Genomic DNA, 15,778 nt, shown 5'->3' on the forward strand with positions numbered 1-15,778 from the left:
TTGAAAAAATTGTATTCTTCAAGACATCCGCACCTGAGGCAAACGTTGAGGGTCTCATCGAAGGCAATGTATACCAGTTTAGAGTGCGAGCAGTTAACAAAGCCGGTCCCAGCGAACCCAGCGATGCTACAGAGCCTCATTTGGCAAAGCCTAGAAATCGTAAGACAGTTTATTTTACACAAGAACTTCGCGGAGAAAGAAAATTTTGTTACCTCGTAGTTTTTATAAATCTTCACTGCGTTCATTTCAATGTTAAGCCAAAAGCATATCAACAATATATATTATTGAGGACTATATCCACCGGCTTAGTTCATTTTATCTTTTAACCTCATTTAAAGTCTTAATATTTAACACAATTGACGTTTCTAATTTTAGTTAAGCCATATATAAACAGAGAAAAAATGAAGCCCATCAAAGTTCGTGCTGGCCAAACAGTAAAGTTTGATGTAGACGTTAAGGGTGAACCGGCGCCTACTTTAACTTGGTCCCTAAGAGAAAGCGAACTAACACCCACGGGGCAGGTACGGTTAGAAAACGAAGAATACAATACAAAACTCACATTGCTAGATACAACTCGCAAGCAAAGTGGAGAGTATAAGCTACGTGCTGAAAATATAAATGGCATAGACGAAGCTACTGTCGAAGTCATTATTTTGGATAAGCCCTCAAAGCCCGAAGGACCATTAGAAGTCTCAGATATTCATAAGGAAGGTTGCAAGCTTAAATGGAAGAAGCCGAAGGATGATGGAGGTCTACCTATTACTGGCTATGTAGTAGAAAAAATGGATACAGCCACTGGTAAATGGGTACCCGCCGGATCGGTTGATCCAGAAAAAACCGATATTGAGGTAAAGGGCTTGGATCCCAATCATCGTTATCAATTTAGAGTAAAGGCTGTTAACGAGGAGGGTGACTCAGAACCTTTGGAAACTGAATCGGCTATAACTGCCAAAAATCCATTTGATGTGTCTGCGCCGCCTGGACTACCGGAGTTTGAAGACTGGGACGAGCATCATGTCAAACTAAAATGGGAACCACCAATTCGGGATGGCGGCTCTCCTATTACCAATTATATAATCGAAATAATGGATAAAGACTCGGGAGAATTTGTGAAGGCCGTTGAAACAGACAGTCCGATTTGCAAAGGCGTTGTCAAAAAGCTTGAAGAAGGACAACAATATAAATTCAGAGTACGTGCCGTCAACAAGGCTGGCCCATCTGATCCATCCGAGCAAACAAATTGGCATACAGCAAAGCCTCGCTTCCGTAAGTTGCCTGCACTTACCTTGTTATTTGTTTAGTTTTATTATTTTTTAATATAAATTTTTCCAATCGTTTAGTAAAACCTCACATTGACAGAACCAATTTGAAACCTCTGATTGTTAAAGCTGGTTTATCAATCAGCTTGGACATTAACATAAAGGGAGAACCAGCTCCGAAAGTGGAATGGTTCTTTAATTCATTGCCCATAGTGAGCAGCGAAGAGAATGTAAAAATCGATAATGTTGATTACAACACGAAATTCTTCGTTATGCGCGCTCAGAGACCACAAAGCGGAAAATACATAATTAAAGCAACAAATGAAGTCGGTGAAGACGAAGCAGAATTGGAAGTCACAGTTTTGGGAAAGCCAGGAAAACCGAAAGGTCCTCTTGAAGTCAATGATATTACGAAGCACAGCTGCAAGCTTAAGTGGAAGAAACCAGATGATGATGGCGGTACACCTATCGACTATTACGAAATAGAAAAACTTGATCCACACACTGGTCAGTGGTTGCCATGTGGAAAGAGTACCGAGCCTGAGGCAAAGGTTATTGGTCTTCATGAAGGCAAGCCATACAAGTTCCGAGTAAGAGCTGTTAATAAAGAAGGAGAATCTGAGGACTTAGAAACAGAAAAACCAATTATTGCGAAAAATCCATTTGATGAACCGGATAAGCCTGGCAGACCAGAGCCCACGAATTGGGATAAGGATTTCGTTGACTTAGCTTGGGATCCTCCGAAAAACGATGGCGGTGCACCAATCCAAAAATATATTATTCAAATGCGAGATAAGTCTGGGCGTGCTTGGGTGGACGCTGCTACAGTTCCTGGCGATAAAACTAATGGTACCGTTACCAGCGTAGAAGAAGGCCATGAGTACGAGTTCCGTGTTGTTGCCGTTAACAAGGCCGGACCCAGTGACCCTAGCGATGTTTCTAAGACGGTAGTTGCTAAACCTCGATTCCTTAAGCCACACATTGACCGAAAGAATCTACAAAAAAAAATAATGCGCAGTGGACAAATGCTTCATATGGACGCTGCAGTGAAAGCGGAACCGCCAGCTAAAATAACATGGACCTACAATGGTAGTGAAATCAAGACTTCGGACAACATAAAAATAGAAAACGAGGACTATAAAACAACATTCATTATGCCAAAGGTGAAGCGCGCTGATCGGGGCACATACATCGTCACTGCTAAAAACGACTCCGGTTCGGACACTGTGGAAATTGAACTAGAGGTGCTGTGCAAGCCAAGTAAGCCCAAGGGTCCTTTGGCTGTTTCTGACGTGAAATCCGAAAGTGTTCACCTCAAATGGGAAAAGCCAGAAGACGATGGTGGAGAGCCCATTGAACAGTATGTAGTCGAACGCATGGATACGGAAACAGGTCGATGGGTTCCTGTTCTTACTACTAAGACACCTGAAGCCGACGTCACAGGACTTACAGAAGGCAAAGAATATCTTTTTAGGGTTAAAGCTGTCAATTCTGAAGGCGAATCGGAGCCCTTAGTGACTGATGTTCCTACAACAGCCAAGAATCCATTCGATGCTGCCGATACTCCAGGTAAGCCACAAATCGTTGATTGGTCTGCTAGCCACTGTGATCTTAAGTGGAGAGCTCCAGAAGACGATGGCGGAGCTCCCATCACCGGCTATATTGTGGAAAAGAAGGATCCTAATACAGGAAAGTGGCAGAAAGCGCTTGAAACGAATACGCCTGAATGTAAGGCCAGCGTGAATGACTTAATCGCAGGCAACAAATATCAGTTCAGAGTTAAGGCCGTTAATAAGGCAGGTAAAAGCAAGCCCTCCGAACCATCAGACCAGATGACAGCAAAGGATCGATATGCACCACCCAAAATTGATAGAACAAATATTAAGGACATCACCATTAAGGCTGGACAAAACATTCGATATGACATTAAAGTTTCTGGAGAACCTCCGGCAACCAAAGTTTGGCTCCACAACAAAGCCCGGCTTGACAATGACGATAGTGACTATAATATCGATATGGAGTCATATCGCACAAAGCTAACAGTACCATTTTCAAAGCGTTTCCATTCAGGAAAATATACGCTTAAGGCCGAGAACGAATCCGGACGTGATGAGGCTTCGTTTGAAATCATTGTGTTGGACAAGCCAGGGACTCCAGAGGGTCCACTACGGGTGACAGATGTGCACAAGGAAGGATGCAAACTAAAATGGAATGCTCCTCTAGACGATGGAGGATTGCCAATAGAGCACTACATTGTCGAGAAAATGGACGTCGAAAGTGGGCGTTGGCTTCCATCTGGTCGCTTTAAGGAACCATTTGCTGAATTGAATAATTTGGAGCCTGGTCATGAATACAAGTTTCGAGTTCTTGCTGTAAACACCGAAGGTGAATCCGAACCATTGGTTGGAGAACATTCTATAATAGCCAAGAATCCGTTCGATGAGCCCGGAAAGCCAGGAACGCCAGAAGCAGTAGACTGGGACAAAGATCATGTTGACTTGGTGTGGAGACCACCAATTAACGATGGTGGATCGCCTATTATAGGCTACGTAGTTGAAAAACGCGAGAAAGGTACTGACAAATGGATAAAGGGAGCTGAAGTTACAGCTCCTGGCTTCGGCGAAGAGTGCAAAGCTACTGTGCCAAACCTAAATGAAAACTGTGAATACGAATTTCGAGTCAAAGCAATTAACGCAGCAGGGCCTGGGCAACCATCTGACGCCAGCAAGCCCGTTATTACCAAGCCAAGAAAGTGTAAGTCTGAACATATTTTGTTTAATCCTTTTTATTTACAAAAGGTTTTCGATAGAGGGTGTCGTTTAGCATTGTCTATAGAATTCGATCCGCCCTACAATTTTGAAGATCTCAAGTCTATCCACTCTAGTATTCGAGCATAAATAATTGCAAATTACAAGATTCCATAATAATTTGTAGTTTGGAGTTTACTTTCAGCGTAATTAAAGTAACTCTTAGGCATTTTTGCGTTTTTTGAATAGATAGATTTTTTAAACCCTTTCCTTATAATTTATATTAATTATACCCTTGCAGAGGGTATTATAATTTCAGTCAGAAGTTTGCAACGCAGTGAAGGAGACATCTCCGACCCTATAAAGTATATATATTCTTGATCAGCATCACTAGGCGAGTCGATCTAGCCATGTCCGTCTGTCCGTCTGTCCGTCCGTCTGTCCGTCCGTTTATATGCAAACTAGTCTCTCAGTTTTAAAGCTATCTGCATGAAACTTTCCCAAAAGTTGTCTTTCTATTGCAGGTAGTATATAAGTCGGAACGAGCCGGATCGGACGACTATAGCATATAGCTACCATAGGAACAATCGGAGAAATAAATGAAAAAAAATTATAACTTTTCTGTTTTTTAATTTTTTGTTTAGTTCTTCCACATATAGCAATGGTTATATATTTCAGAATTATGGTTTAAATTTCATCAAAATCGGACGACTATAGCATATAGCCCCCATAGGAACAATCGGAAAAAAATTTGAAAAAAAATTATAACTTTGCTGTTTTTTAATTTTTTGTTTTGTTCTTCGACATAAAGCAATGGTTAAATATTTCAGAATTATGGTAAAAATTTCATCAAAATCGGACGACTATAGCATATAGCTCCCATAGGAACAATCGGAAAAATAAATGAAAAAAAATTATAACTTTTCTGTTTTTTAATTTTTTGTTTAGTTCTTCGAAATTTAGTAATGGTTAAATATTTTCGATTTACGGTTTAAATTTCATCAAAATCGGACGACTATATCATATAGCTCCCATACAAATAATAAAAATATATAAAAGAACAATCAAATAATTAAGCTGCAAATCGTCATAGCTTCAATGTTTTTAAACATATACGCAAGTAAATCATAATTTTAATGTTTTCAAAAATATTTAATTCTTGCGATAGCTGCAAGGGTATATGAACTTCGGCTTGCCGAAGTTTGCTTTCCTTCTTGTTTTATTATAATTTCAGTCTAAAGTCTAAAGGGCAGTGAATAAGAATTATCCGACCATATAAAGTATATAAATTTTGGTCGGACGACTAGACCATATTGCTTCCTCAGAAACAATCGGAAAAAATTTAAATATTTGAAACTTCGCTGTTCGCCTTTACTTCGAGACATAGGAAGTAATGTTTTATTATTTCAACATTACGTTTAAGTATTTTTTTAATTTTGACAACGATATCATTATAGCTGCCATAGGAACTAACGAAAATCTCAGCAGAAAAATCGCAAATTATTAATCAAATGTATTTACTATTAGACGTTATTACTTAACTCAAAACCTTTATTTACATTTATTATTATAAAGTGGCACCCAAGATTGACCGGAAAAATATTCGAACTTACAACATCAAGGCTGGAGAACCAATATTCTTGGACATCAATGTCAGCGGAGAACCTGCACCTGATGTTTCTTGGAACCAAAACAACAAGTCGGTTCAAGCAACTTCAGTTAGTCATATAGAGAATATTCCGTATAACACCAAATACGTTAACAACAACCCCGAACGAAAAGATACAGGTCTCTACAAAATCTCTGCGCATAACCTTTATGGCCAGGATCAAGTGGAGTTCCAAATCAACATTATCAGTAAGTGAACAAATTGGTTATTTAAGAAAAAAATTTAATTAAATTTGTAATATTTTCTTTAGCTAAGCCTGGTAAGCCTGAAGGTCCTTTAGAAGTATCAGATATACACAAGGATGGATGTAAGCTTAAATGGAAAAAACCTAAAGATGATGGAGGTGAACCAATAGAGAGCTACTTAGTAGAGAAGTTCGACCCAGATACAGGTGTTTGGCTGCCTGTCGGAAAAACTGACGTACCAGAATATAATGTTGATGGCCTAGTCCCAGGCCACGAGTACAAATTCCGGGTAAAGGCTGTAAACAAGGAGGGTGAATCAGAACCGCTGGAAACATTGGGTTCAATTATTGCCAAGGATCCTTTTAGTGAGTACAAAACTTTTACCTTATATGCTTAAATTTACAAAATTTAAAAACATCAATTTAGCTGCTCCGTCGAAGCCTGGTATTCCAGAACCTACCGATTGGACTGCAAGCAAGGTGGAGCTTGCTTGGCCAGAACCTGCAAGTGATGGTGGATCTCCAATCACAGGATATATTATCGAGCTGAAAGACAAGTACAGCCCTCTTTGGGAAAAGGCCTTGGAAACCGACTCTCCAACTCCAATAGCTACTATTCAAAATCTTATAGAAGGAAATGAATACCAGTTCCGGGTAATTGCTTTGAATAAGGGTGGCCAATCAGAACCTTCGGATCCTAGCAAAACTTTTATAGCCAAGCCGCGATATCTTGCTCCGAAAATAGACCGTAGAAATCTTCGTGATATAACTCTATCGTCCGGTACCGCTCTTAAATTAGATGCAATCATCACGGGCGAGCCAGCTCCAAAAGTAGAGTGGAAATTTTTGAACTATCCTTTGCATTCGGGAAAGAATGTGACAATCGAGAGCCCTGACTACTTTACGAAACTAGTTATTCGACCAACGCAACGTAGTGACTCTGGAGAATACTTGGTCACAGCCACAAACAGTTCCGGAAAAGACAGCGTGCAAGTAAATGTGGTTATCACAGACAAGCCCACCCCTCCCAACGGACCCCTTCAAATATCCGATGTACACAAGGAGGGTTGCCACCTTAAATGGAAGCGACCCAGTGACGATGGTGGAACTCCAATCGAGTATTTTCAAATTTCCAAGTTGGATCCCGAAACTGGATGCTGGATTCCTTGCTGTCGTTCAACAGAACCACAAGTGGATGTAACAGGTCTTACTCCTGGAAACGAGTACAAGTTCCGAGTATCAGCTGTAAACGCCGAAGGGGAGTCGCAGCCATTGGTTGGTGAAGAAACAATAATAGCAAAAAATCCATTCGATGAGCCTGGTAAGCCCGAGAATCTTAAAGCAACGGATTGGGATAAGGACCACATAGATTTAGCGTGGACCCCACCGCTAACTGACGGTGGATCACCAATTACTGGCTATGTTGTTGAACAGAAAGACAAGTTCGGTAAGTGGGAGAAGACCCTTGAGGTTCCAGCTGATCAATGCAAAGCAACTGTTCCGGATCTTGTCGAGGGACAAGCTTATGAGTTCCGGGTTTCCGCAGTCAACGCTGCTGGGCCTGGAGAGCCATCTGACGCAACTCCACCGATAATTGCAAAGGCCCGCAATAAGCCACCAGTTATTGATAGATCTAATTTAATTGAAGTGCGTATTAAAGCTGGACAGGCATTCACATTCGACTGTAAGGTATCTGGGGAACCAGCGCCGAAGACGAAGTGGCTGCTCAAGAAAAAAGAAGTGTATACAAAAGACAACGTGAAAGTAACTCACGTTGAATATAATACAAAACTAAAGGTTACAGCTGCGACCCGAGCTGATTCTGGTACATATACGGTGTATGCAGAAAATGCAAATGGAGAAGACAGTGCCGAAGTTAAAGTTTCTGTCATTGATAAGCCGTCACCGCCAAATGGACCGCTCAAGGTTGATGATATAAATGCAACTTCTTGTACTTTGCACTGGAGTCCTCCAGACGATGATGGTGGACAGCCAATCGATAACTATCTGGTTGAGAAACTAGACGAAGTAACAGGTCGTTGGATACCAGCTGGGGAGACGGACGGACCAACTACTAGTCTAAAAGTAAAGGGCCTTACCCCTGGTCATAAATACAAATTCCGAGTGCGCGCCAAAAATCGTCAAGGAACTTCAGATCCACTTACAACACCACACTCGATCGAGGCTAAAAATCCATACGACGAACCTACCAAGCCGGGTACTCCAACAATAAAGGACTTTGACAAAGACTTTGTTGATTTGGAGTGGAGTAGACCAGAAAGTAATGGCGGATCTCCTATCACCGGGTATATAATTGAGAAACGCGACAAGTATTCCCCAGACTGGGAAAAGTGCGCTGAGGTTAATGATGACGTCACCAACGCTCACGTTCCCGATCTAACTGAAGGTGTCAAGTATGAGTTCCGTGTCAGAGCAGTAAATAAGGCCGGTCCCGGTACTCCCAGTGATCCAACTGAACCGCATCTGGCTCGACCCAAAAACATGCCACCGAAGATAGATCGAAACTTCATGTCCGATATCAAAATTAAAGCGGGTAATGTATTTGAATTTGATGTACCAGTTACTGGAGAGCCATTGCCTAGCAAAGAATGGACTCACGAAGGCAATATGGTCATTAATACAGACCGAGTGAAAATTTCCAATTATGATGACCACACCAAGATACGAGTACTTGACGCCAAACGTTCCGATACAGGGGATTACACCTTAATAGCTCGAAACATAAACGGAATAGATAGGCACACCGTCAAGGTTACCGTCCTGGATGTCCCCAGTGTACCCGAAGGTCCCTTACGCAACGGTGATGTAACCAAAAACTCTATAGTCCTGCGTTGGCGGCCGCCCAAAGATGATGGTGGCTCAGAGATAACGCATTATGTTGTGGAAAAAATGGATAATGACGCCATGCGCTGGGTGCCAGTTGGTGATTGTACAGATACCGAAATCCGAGCAGATAATCTCATTGAAAATCATGACTACTCCTTTAGGGTTCGAGCTGTTAACAAGCAAGGACAATCACAACCACTCACAACGTCTCAGCCAATAACTGCCAAAGATCCTTATTCTCATCCAGACAAGCCTGGCCAGCCGCAAGCTGTAGACTGGGGTAAAGATTTCGTGGATTTGGAGTGGGCCGCTCCAAAGCGGGATGGCGGAGCACCCATTTCATCATATATTATTGAAAAGAGACCAAAGTTTGGTCAGTGGGAACGCGCTGCTGTTGTTCCCGGTGAAGAGCGTAAAGCCCACATACCGGAACTAACAGATGGCGGGGAATACGAGTTCCGGGTAATTGCAGTGAACCGTGGTGGACCTAGCGATCCATCTGATCCATCTGGCACTATTATTTGCAAGCCACGTTTCCTTGCTCCATTCTTTGACAAGTCGCTATTAAATGACATTACAGTGCATGCTGGAAAGCGTTTAGGATGGACATTACCGATTGAGGCATCTCCAAAGCCATCTATTAAATGGCTATACAACGGAAAGGAAGTCGGCCCAAATTCGCGAGGAGAGTCAAATCTTTTCCAAAATGAATTAACTTTTGAAATTCCATCGTCACTTAGAAGTGACGAAGGACGGTATACGTTAATACTTAAGAATGAGCATGGATCTTTTGATGCATCTGCACACGCAACCGTTTTGGATCGACCATCGCAGCCCAAGGGTCCTCTGGACATAACAAAGATTACAAGAGATGGATGCCATCTGGCCTGGAATGTTCCAGAGGATGATGGTGGTTCGCCTATTTTGCATTATATTATCGAGAAAATGGATTTGTCTCGGAGCACCTGGTCCGATGCTGGTATGAGCACACATACCGTGCATGATGTAACTCGTCTTGTTCATCGTAAGGAATACTTGTTCCGCGTTAAAGCCGTCAATGCAATCGGGGAATCCGATCCGTTAGAAGCAGCAAAGAGTATAGTTGCTAAAAACGAGTTTGATGAGCCTGATGCACCTGGCAAACCAAATATTACTGATTGGGATCGTGACCATGTTGATTTGCAATGGGCAGTGCCAAAGAATGATGGTGGAGCTCCTATTACGGAGTACATCATACAGAGAAAGGAAAAAGGAAGCCCTTACTGGACCAATGTATTGCATGTTCCTTCAAATAAGAACACAGCTACAGTTCCAGAGCTAACCGAGGGCCAAGAGTATGAATTTAGAGTGATTGCTGTTAATCAAGCTGGTCAGTCTGAGCCTTCAGAACCGTCCGATATGATTATGGCAAAACCTCGATACCTGCCACCAAAAATAATAACTCCGCTCAATGAAATACGCATCAAATCTGGGCTTATATTCCACACAGATATTGATTTCATCGGTGAGCCAGCACCAGAAGCGACATGGACGCTTAATAACAATCCGCTGAAATCGAATGATAGGTCAACAATTACATCAATCGGTCACCACACCGTGGTACACACTGTAAATTGCCAAAGGTCGGACTCCGGAATTTACCACTTATTACTGCGTAATAGTTCAGGAATTGATGAAGGCAGTTTTGAACTTATAGTACTCGACCGCCCTGGACCCCCCGATGGTCCAATGGAATATGAAGAAATAACAGCAAATTCTGTGACTATATCATGGAAACCACCAAAAGATAATGGAGGGTCTGAAATATCATCTTACATTATAGAAAAACGCGATCTAACGCATGGTGGTGGGTGGGTTCCGGCAGTTAACTACGTTAATGCCAAATACAACCACGCCGTGGTTCCTAGATTACTGGAAGGAACGAAATATGAGTTTAGAGTGATGGCCGAAAACCTTCAAGGACGCTCCGATCCTCTAACATCTGATCAACCTGTGGTTGCCAAAAACCAATACACAGTTCCGGGTGCTCCTGGCAAACCAGAACTTACCGACAGCGACAAGGATCACATTTCAATCAAATGGAAACAACCAATAAGCAACGGAGGATCCCCCATTATCGGCTACGACATTGAACGTCGGGACATCAACACAGGCCGATGGATAAAAATAAACGGACAACCAGTCCCTACTACAGAATACCAAGACGACAGGGTAACCCCGAATCATCAATATCAGTATAGAATATCGGCTGTTAACGCTGCCGGTAACGGTAAGCCTTCTGATCCATCAGCCACATTCGATGCTCGACCACTTCGCGAAAAGCCAAGACTTTATTTGGATGGTCTAGTGGGAAGGCGTGTTAAAGTTCGTGCAGGAGAGCCTGTCAATATAACAATTCCAATTTCCGGTGCTCCTACTCCTGCAATTGAATGGAAGCGAGGCGATTTAAAGCTGGAAGAAGGCAAACGAGTGTCCTATGAGACTAACTCGGAGCGTACCATATTCCGCATTGACGATTCAAACAGGCGAGATACTGGAAAATACACAGTGACCGCCCTAAATGAGTTTGGTAAAGATACAGCTGATATTGAAGTTATTGTCGTGGACAAACCATCACCACCTGAAGGACCTTTAAGCTACACGGAGACAGCCCCTGATCACATTTCCCTACAATGGAATCCGCCCAAAGACGATGGTGGCAGCGACATATCGGGTTACATCATAGAGTTCACTGAGTTTGGCGTAGATGATTGGAAGCCAGTCCCGGGATATTGTCCTAAGACGAACTACACAGTAAAGGGACTTACAGAAGGAAAGAAATACGTGTTCCGTGTAAGGGCTGAAAATATTTATGGAGCCTCAGAAGCACTCGAAGGCAAGCCGGTATTAGCCAAATCGCCTTTCGATCCTCCCGGCGCACCGTCGCAACCAACAATTGCAGCATATTCTCCGAACTCTGCGAGTTTGGAGTGGCATCCACCAGACTATTGTGGTGGCAAACCTATTACTGGGTACATAGTTGAGCGACGAGAACGCGGCGGCGAATGGATAAAGTGCAACAATTATCCCACACCAAACACATCCTATTCAGTGCCTGATCTTCGTGAAGGAGCTCGTTATGAGTTCCGTATAATCGCATTGAACGAGGCTGGACCCGGCCAACCATCAAAGCCATCCGACCCTATGACTGCTGAGCTTCAGCGCTATCGTCCAGATCCACCCGAGCAACCGAAACCAGATCGAATTTCCAAGGATAGCGTCACGTTGTCCTGGCGGCCACCTCGCAACGACGGAAAATCCAGAATTAAAGGCTATTATATCGAGGTGCGACCCAAGAACGAGAAAGACTGGAAACTAGTAAACGACTTACCCATTAATTCAACCGTGTTCACCGTTCCAAACCTTAAGGAAGGAGAGGAGTATTCATTCCGTGTTATTGCTGAAAACGAAGTTGGACGATCAAATCCGTCCAAGCCTTCGCAGCCCATTACAATCGAGGAACAACCCAACAAGCCTTGCATGGATTTGGGAGGTGTTCGAGACATAGTGTGCAGAGCTGGTGACGACTTTAGCATTCATGTACCCTACGTAGCTTTTCCAAAGCCCAGCGCCTTTTGGTATTCCAACGACAGTGTGGTGAATGACGACAATCGTGTGCACCAGCATTTGTCTGATGATGCAGCATCGTTTGTGGTAAAGAACTCGAAGCGTTCCGATTCAGGTCAATATCGACTTCAGCTAAAAAATCCATCAGGGTTCGATACGGCAACCATCAATGTTAAGGTTTTGGACAGACCAGCTCCGCCAACAAATTTACGTGCTGACGAATTCGCTGGTGATTCTTTAACATTGTACTGGAATCCACCAAAAGATGACGGCGGCTCTCCAGTTCAAAACTACATAATTGAAAAGAAAGAAGCTCGTTCATCCACTTGGACTAAAGTTAGCAGCTTCTGCACAGTTCCATTTGTAAGAGTTCGTAACCTTGCGATTAACAAAGAGTATGACTTCCGGGTGATAGCTGAGAATAAATATGGCCAATCCGATCCTGCCAACACATCAGAGCCCATACGCGCAAGACATCCGTTTGATGTTCCTAATGCTCCCGGTATACCTCATGGCATTGACTCGACAGAAGATAGTATAACAATAGCGTGGTCGAAACCCAAGCATGATGGTGGTTCTCCCATAACTGGCTACGTTATAGAGAAACGCCTTCTGAGCGATGACAAATGGACAAAGGCAATCCATGCTCTTTGCCCAGACCTTACTTGTAAAATACCAAATCTTATTGAAAATGCTGAATACGAGTTTAGAGTAGCCGCGGTCAATGCAGCAGGACAATCACCATACAGCGGTTCCAGCGACCTCATTTTCTGCCGCCGTCCACCGCATGCACCCAAGATAACTTCTGATCTATCAATTCGTGATTTAACGGTAATTGCAGGAGATGAATTCCACATCACTGTACCTTATCACGCAAATCCTCGACCGACGCCATCATGGAGTGTGAATGGTATTGATGTTACTCCAGACGAGCGAATTAGATTCGATTGTGACGACTATGCTTCAGTTTATTACAACAAATCGGCCAGGCGCAATGAGACCGGCTCGTACACGATCACACTTACCAATACCAAGGGTTCAGATACGGCATCGTGTCATGTCACTGTGGTAGACAAACCAGGACCACCTCAGGGTCCGTTGAATGCCTATGACATTACCCCAGATACCTGCACCCTAGCTTGGAAGACGCCCTTAGATGATGGCGGTTCACCTATTACAAATTATGTCGTTGAAAAACTAGACTCTAGTGGCACATGGGTAAAGGTAAGCAGTTTTGTTCGTAACACTCACTACGATGTCATGGGCCTTGAGCCACAACACAAGTACCACTTCCGTGTTAGAGCTGAAAATCAGTATGGCTTGTCAGATCCATTGGACATTGCTGAACCCATTGTTGCCAAGCATCAATTCACAGTTCCTGATGAGCCTGGTCAACCAAAGGTAATCGACTGGGACTCTGGAAACGTCACACTGATTTGGACTCGGCCAGCTAGTGATGGAGGGTCCCGCATTCAAGGGTACCAAATTGAATATAGAGACATTGTGAACGATTCTTCTTGGAATACATATGACTATCTAATAAAAGACACCAAATACCAGCTCTACAATTTAACCAACGGAAGTGAATACGAATTTCGTATAAAGGCCAAAAACGCTGCTGGCTTGAGTAAGCCTTCTCCACCATCTTTAAGATTTAAACTAAAAGGAAAGTTCAGTGTACCTTCACCACCTGGAACCCCGCAAGTCACCAGGGTCGGTAAAAACTATGTCGACTTGAAATGGGAGAAACCTTTAAGAGATGGCGGTTCCCGCATCACCGGCTACGTTATTGAACGAAGGGACATCGGTGGAGCCGTATGGGTTAAATGTAACGATTATAATGTTTTGGACACCGAATACACCGTTATAAACCTAATCGAAATGGGCGACTACGAGTTCAGAATATTTGCTGTCAATTCCGCTGGCCGCTCGGAAGCCAGCTTATGTACGATGCCAATCAAGGTTTGCGAGGTTCTTGGTGGGGAAAAACCCGAATGGATTTCACGGCTTCAAGACAGAGTCGCACCTTGTGGCAAGGATTATACATTGCAATGTACCGCCTCAGGTAAACCTATTCCAAGTGCAAGGTGGCTTCGCAATGGAAAAGAAATTCAAATGGGTGGCGGCAGAATTACATGCGATAGTAAGGACGGACATTTCCGACTGCACATATCAAATGTGCAAGCTGGAGACGATGGGGACTACACATGTGAGGCAATCAATTCCCTCGGGTTTGTCCACACCTCAGGTTATCTTAAAATTGGATCACCACCAATTATAAACAGATGTCCCAACGAACTCTACCTACCAGAAGGAGACAATACAAAGATCAAAGTCTACTACTCCGGCGACCAGCCATTGACTGTGATATTAAAATTAAATAACGAGGTCATATCCGATAGTAACGACGATACACATATTAAGTTGAATGTATTTGATGATTATGTAGCGATTTGTATTCGTGATATAGTAAAAAGTGATGCTGGACAATATCAAATAGAATTCACGAATGATTCCGGTAATGCCACCGGACAATTTTACGTACACATTACTGGCCTACCTTCAGCGCCTTCAGGACCGATGGGGATCTCTTACATCAACAAAAACTCCTGCACATTGGCTTGGCGTCCGCCTTCTTATGATGGTGGTCTTAAAGTGTCTCACTACGTGGTTGAGCGGAAGGATGTGGCATCACCGCATTGGATAACGGTTTCAAGCACCTGTAGAGATACTGCCTTTAACGTTCAAGGTCTAATCGAAAACCAAGAATACATTTTCCGTGTGATGGCTGTAAATGAAAATGGAATGGGTCCACCACTAGAGGGTTTGAATCCTATCCGAGCTAAGGCCCCAATTGACCCACCATCGCCACCAGGTGTTCCTCAGATAACTGAGATTGGAGGAGACTTTGTGCATTTGGAATGGAGCAAGCCGGAATCGGATGGCGGTGCTCACATTCAAGGCTACTGGATCGACAAACGTGAATTTGGCAGCGACACATGGCAGCGTGTCAACGCTACCATCTGTGCAGCCAATCAAATAAACTGTATCAATCTGATCGAAGGTCGGCAGTACGAGTTCCGAATCTTTGCTCAGAATGTTGCAGGGCTTTCAAAGGAATCATCCGCTTCTCAAGCGGTCAAAATAATAGATCCAAAGGCGGCTTCGCCTCCATTGATTGTGAAACCGCTACGCGATGCCAATTGTATTCAAAATCACAATGCCCAATTTACGTGCACAATAACTGGCGTGCCCAAGCCAGCCATAACCTGGTACAAGGGCGCTCGCGAAATCAGCAATGGAGCACGATATCACATGTACTCAGAAGGCGACGACCACTTCCTAAATATTAATGATATTTTTGGTGAAGACGCTGATGAATACGTTTGCCGTGCTGTGAACAAAGCTGGAGCAAAATCAACACGGGCAGCCTTGGCCATAATGAGTAAGTCTTTTCCAAATCAAA

At 43.3% G+C, this 15,778-nt stretch overlaps 1 protein-coding gene across 12 annotated transcripts in view; it reads left to right on the top strand.

The window, feature by feature from the left end:
- The window catches only part of LOC108145265 (twitchin), a 57,202-nt gene that overhangs the window by 33,994 nt on the left and 7,430 nt on the right, over positions 1–15,778 (top strand). For all 12 annotated transcript variants that reach the window (XM_017270538.2, XM_041708648.1, XM_041708647.1 and 9 more), the window contains 6 exons: positions 24–159; positions 376–1,266; positions 1,341–4,013; positions 5,582–5,863; positions 5,926–6,225; positions 6,287–15,757. In XM_017270538.2, the coding sequence (XP_017126027.2) occupies positions 24–159; positions 376–1,266; positions 1,341–4,013; positions 5,582–5,863; positions 5,926–6,225; positions 6,287–15,757 (13,753 nt within the window). The remainder of the gene's footprint in view (positions 1–23; positions 160–375; positions 1,267–1,340; positions 4,014–5,581; positions 5,864–5,925; positions 6,226–6,286; positions 15,758–15,778) is intronic.

The sequence above is a fragment of the Drosophila elegans genome, unplaced genomic scaffold (genome assembly GCF_018152505.1).
Source record: "Drosophila elegans isolate 14027-0461.03 unplaced genomic scaffold, ASM1815250v1 contig_349, whole genome shotgun sequence".
In the NCBI taxonomy this organism is placed as follows: Eukaryota; Metazoa; Arthropoda; class Insecta; order Diptera; family Drosophilidae; genus Drosophila; species Drosophila elegans.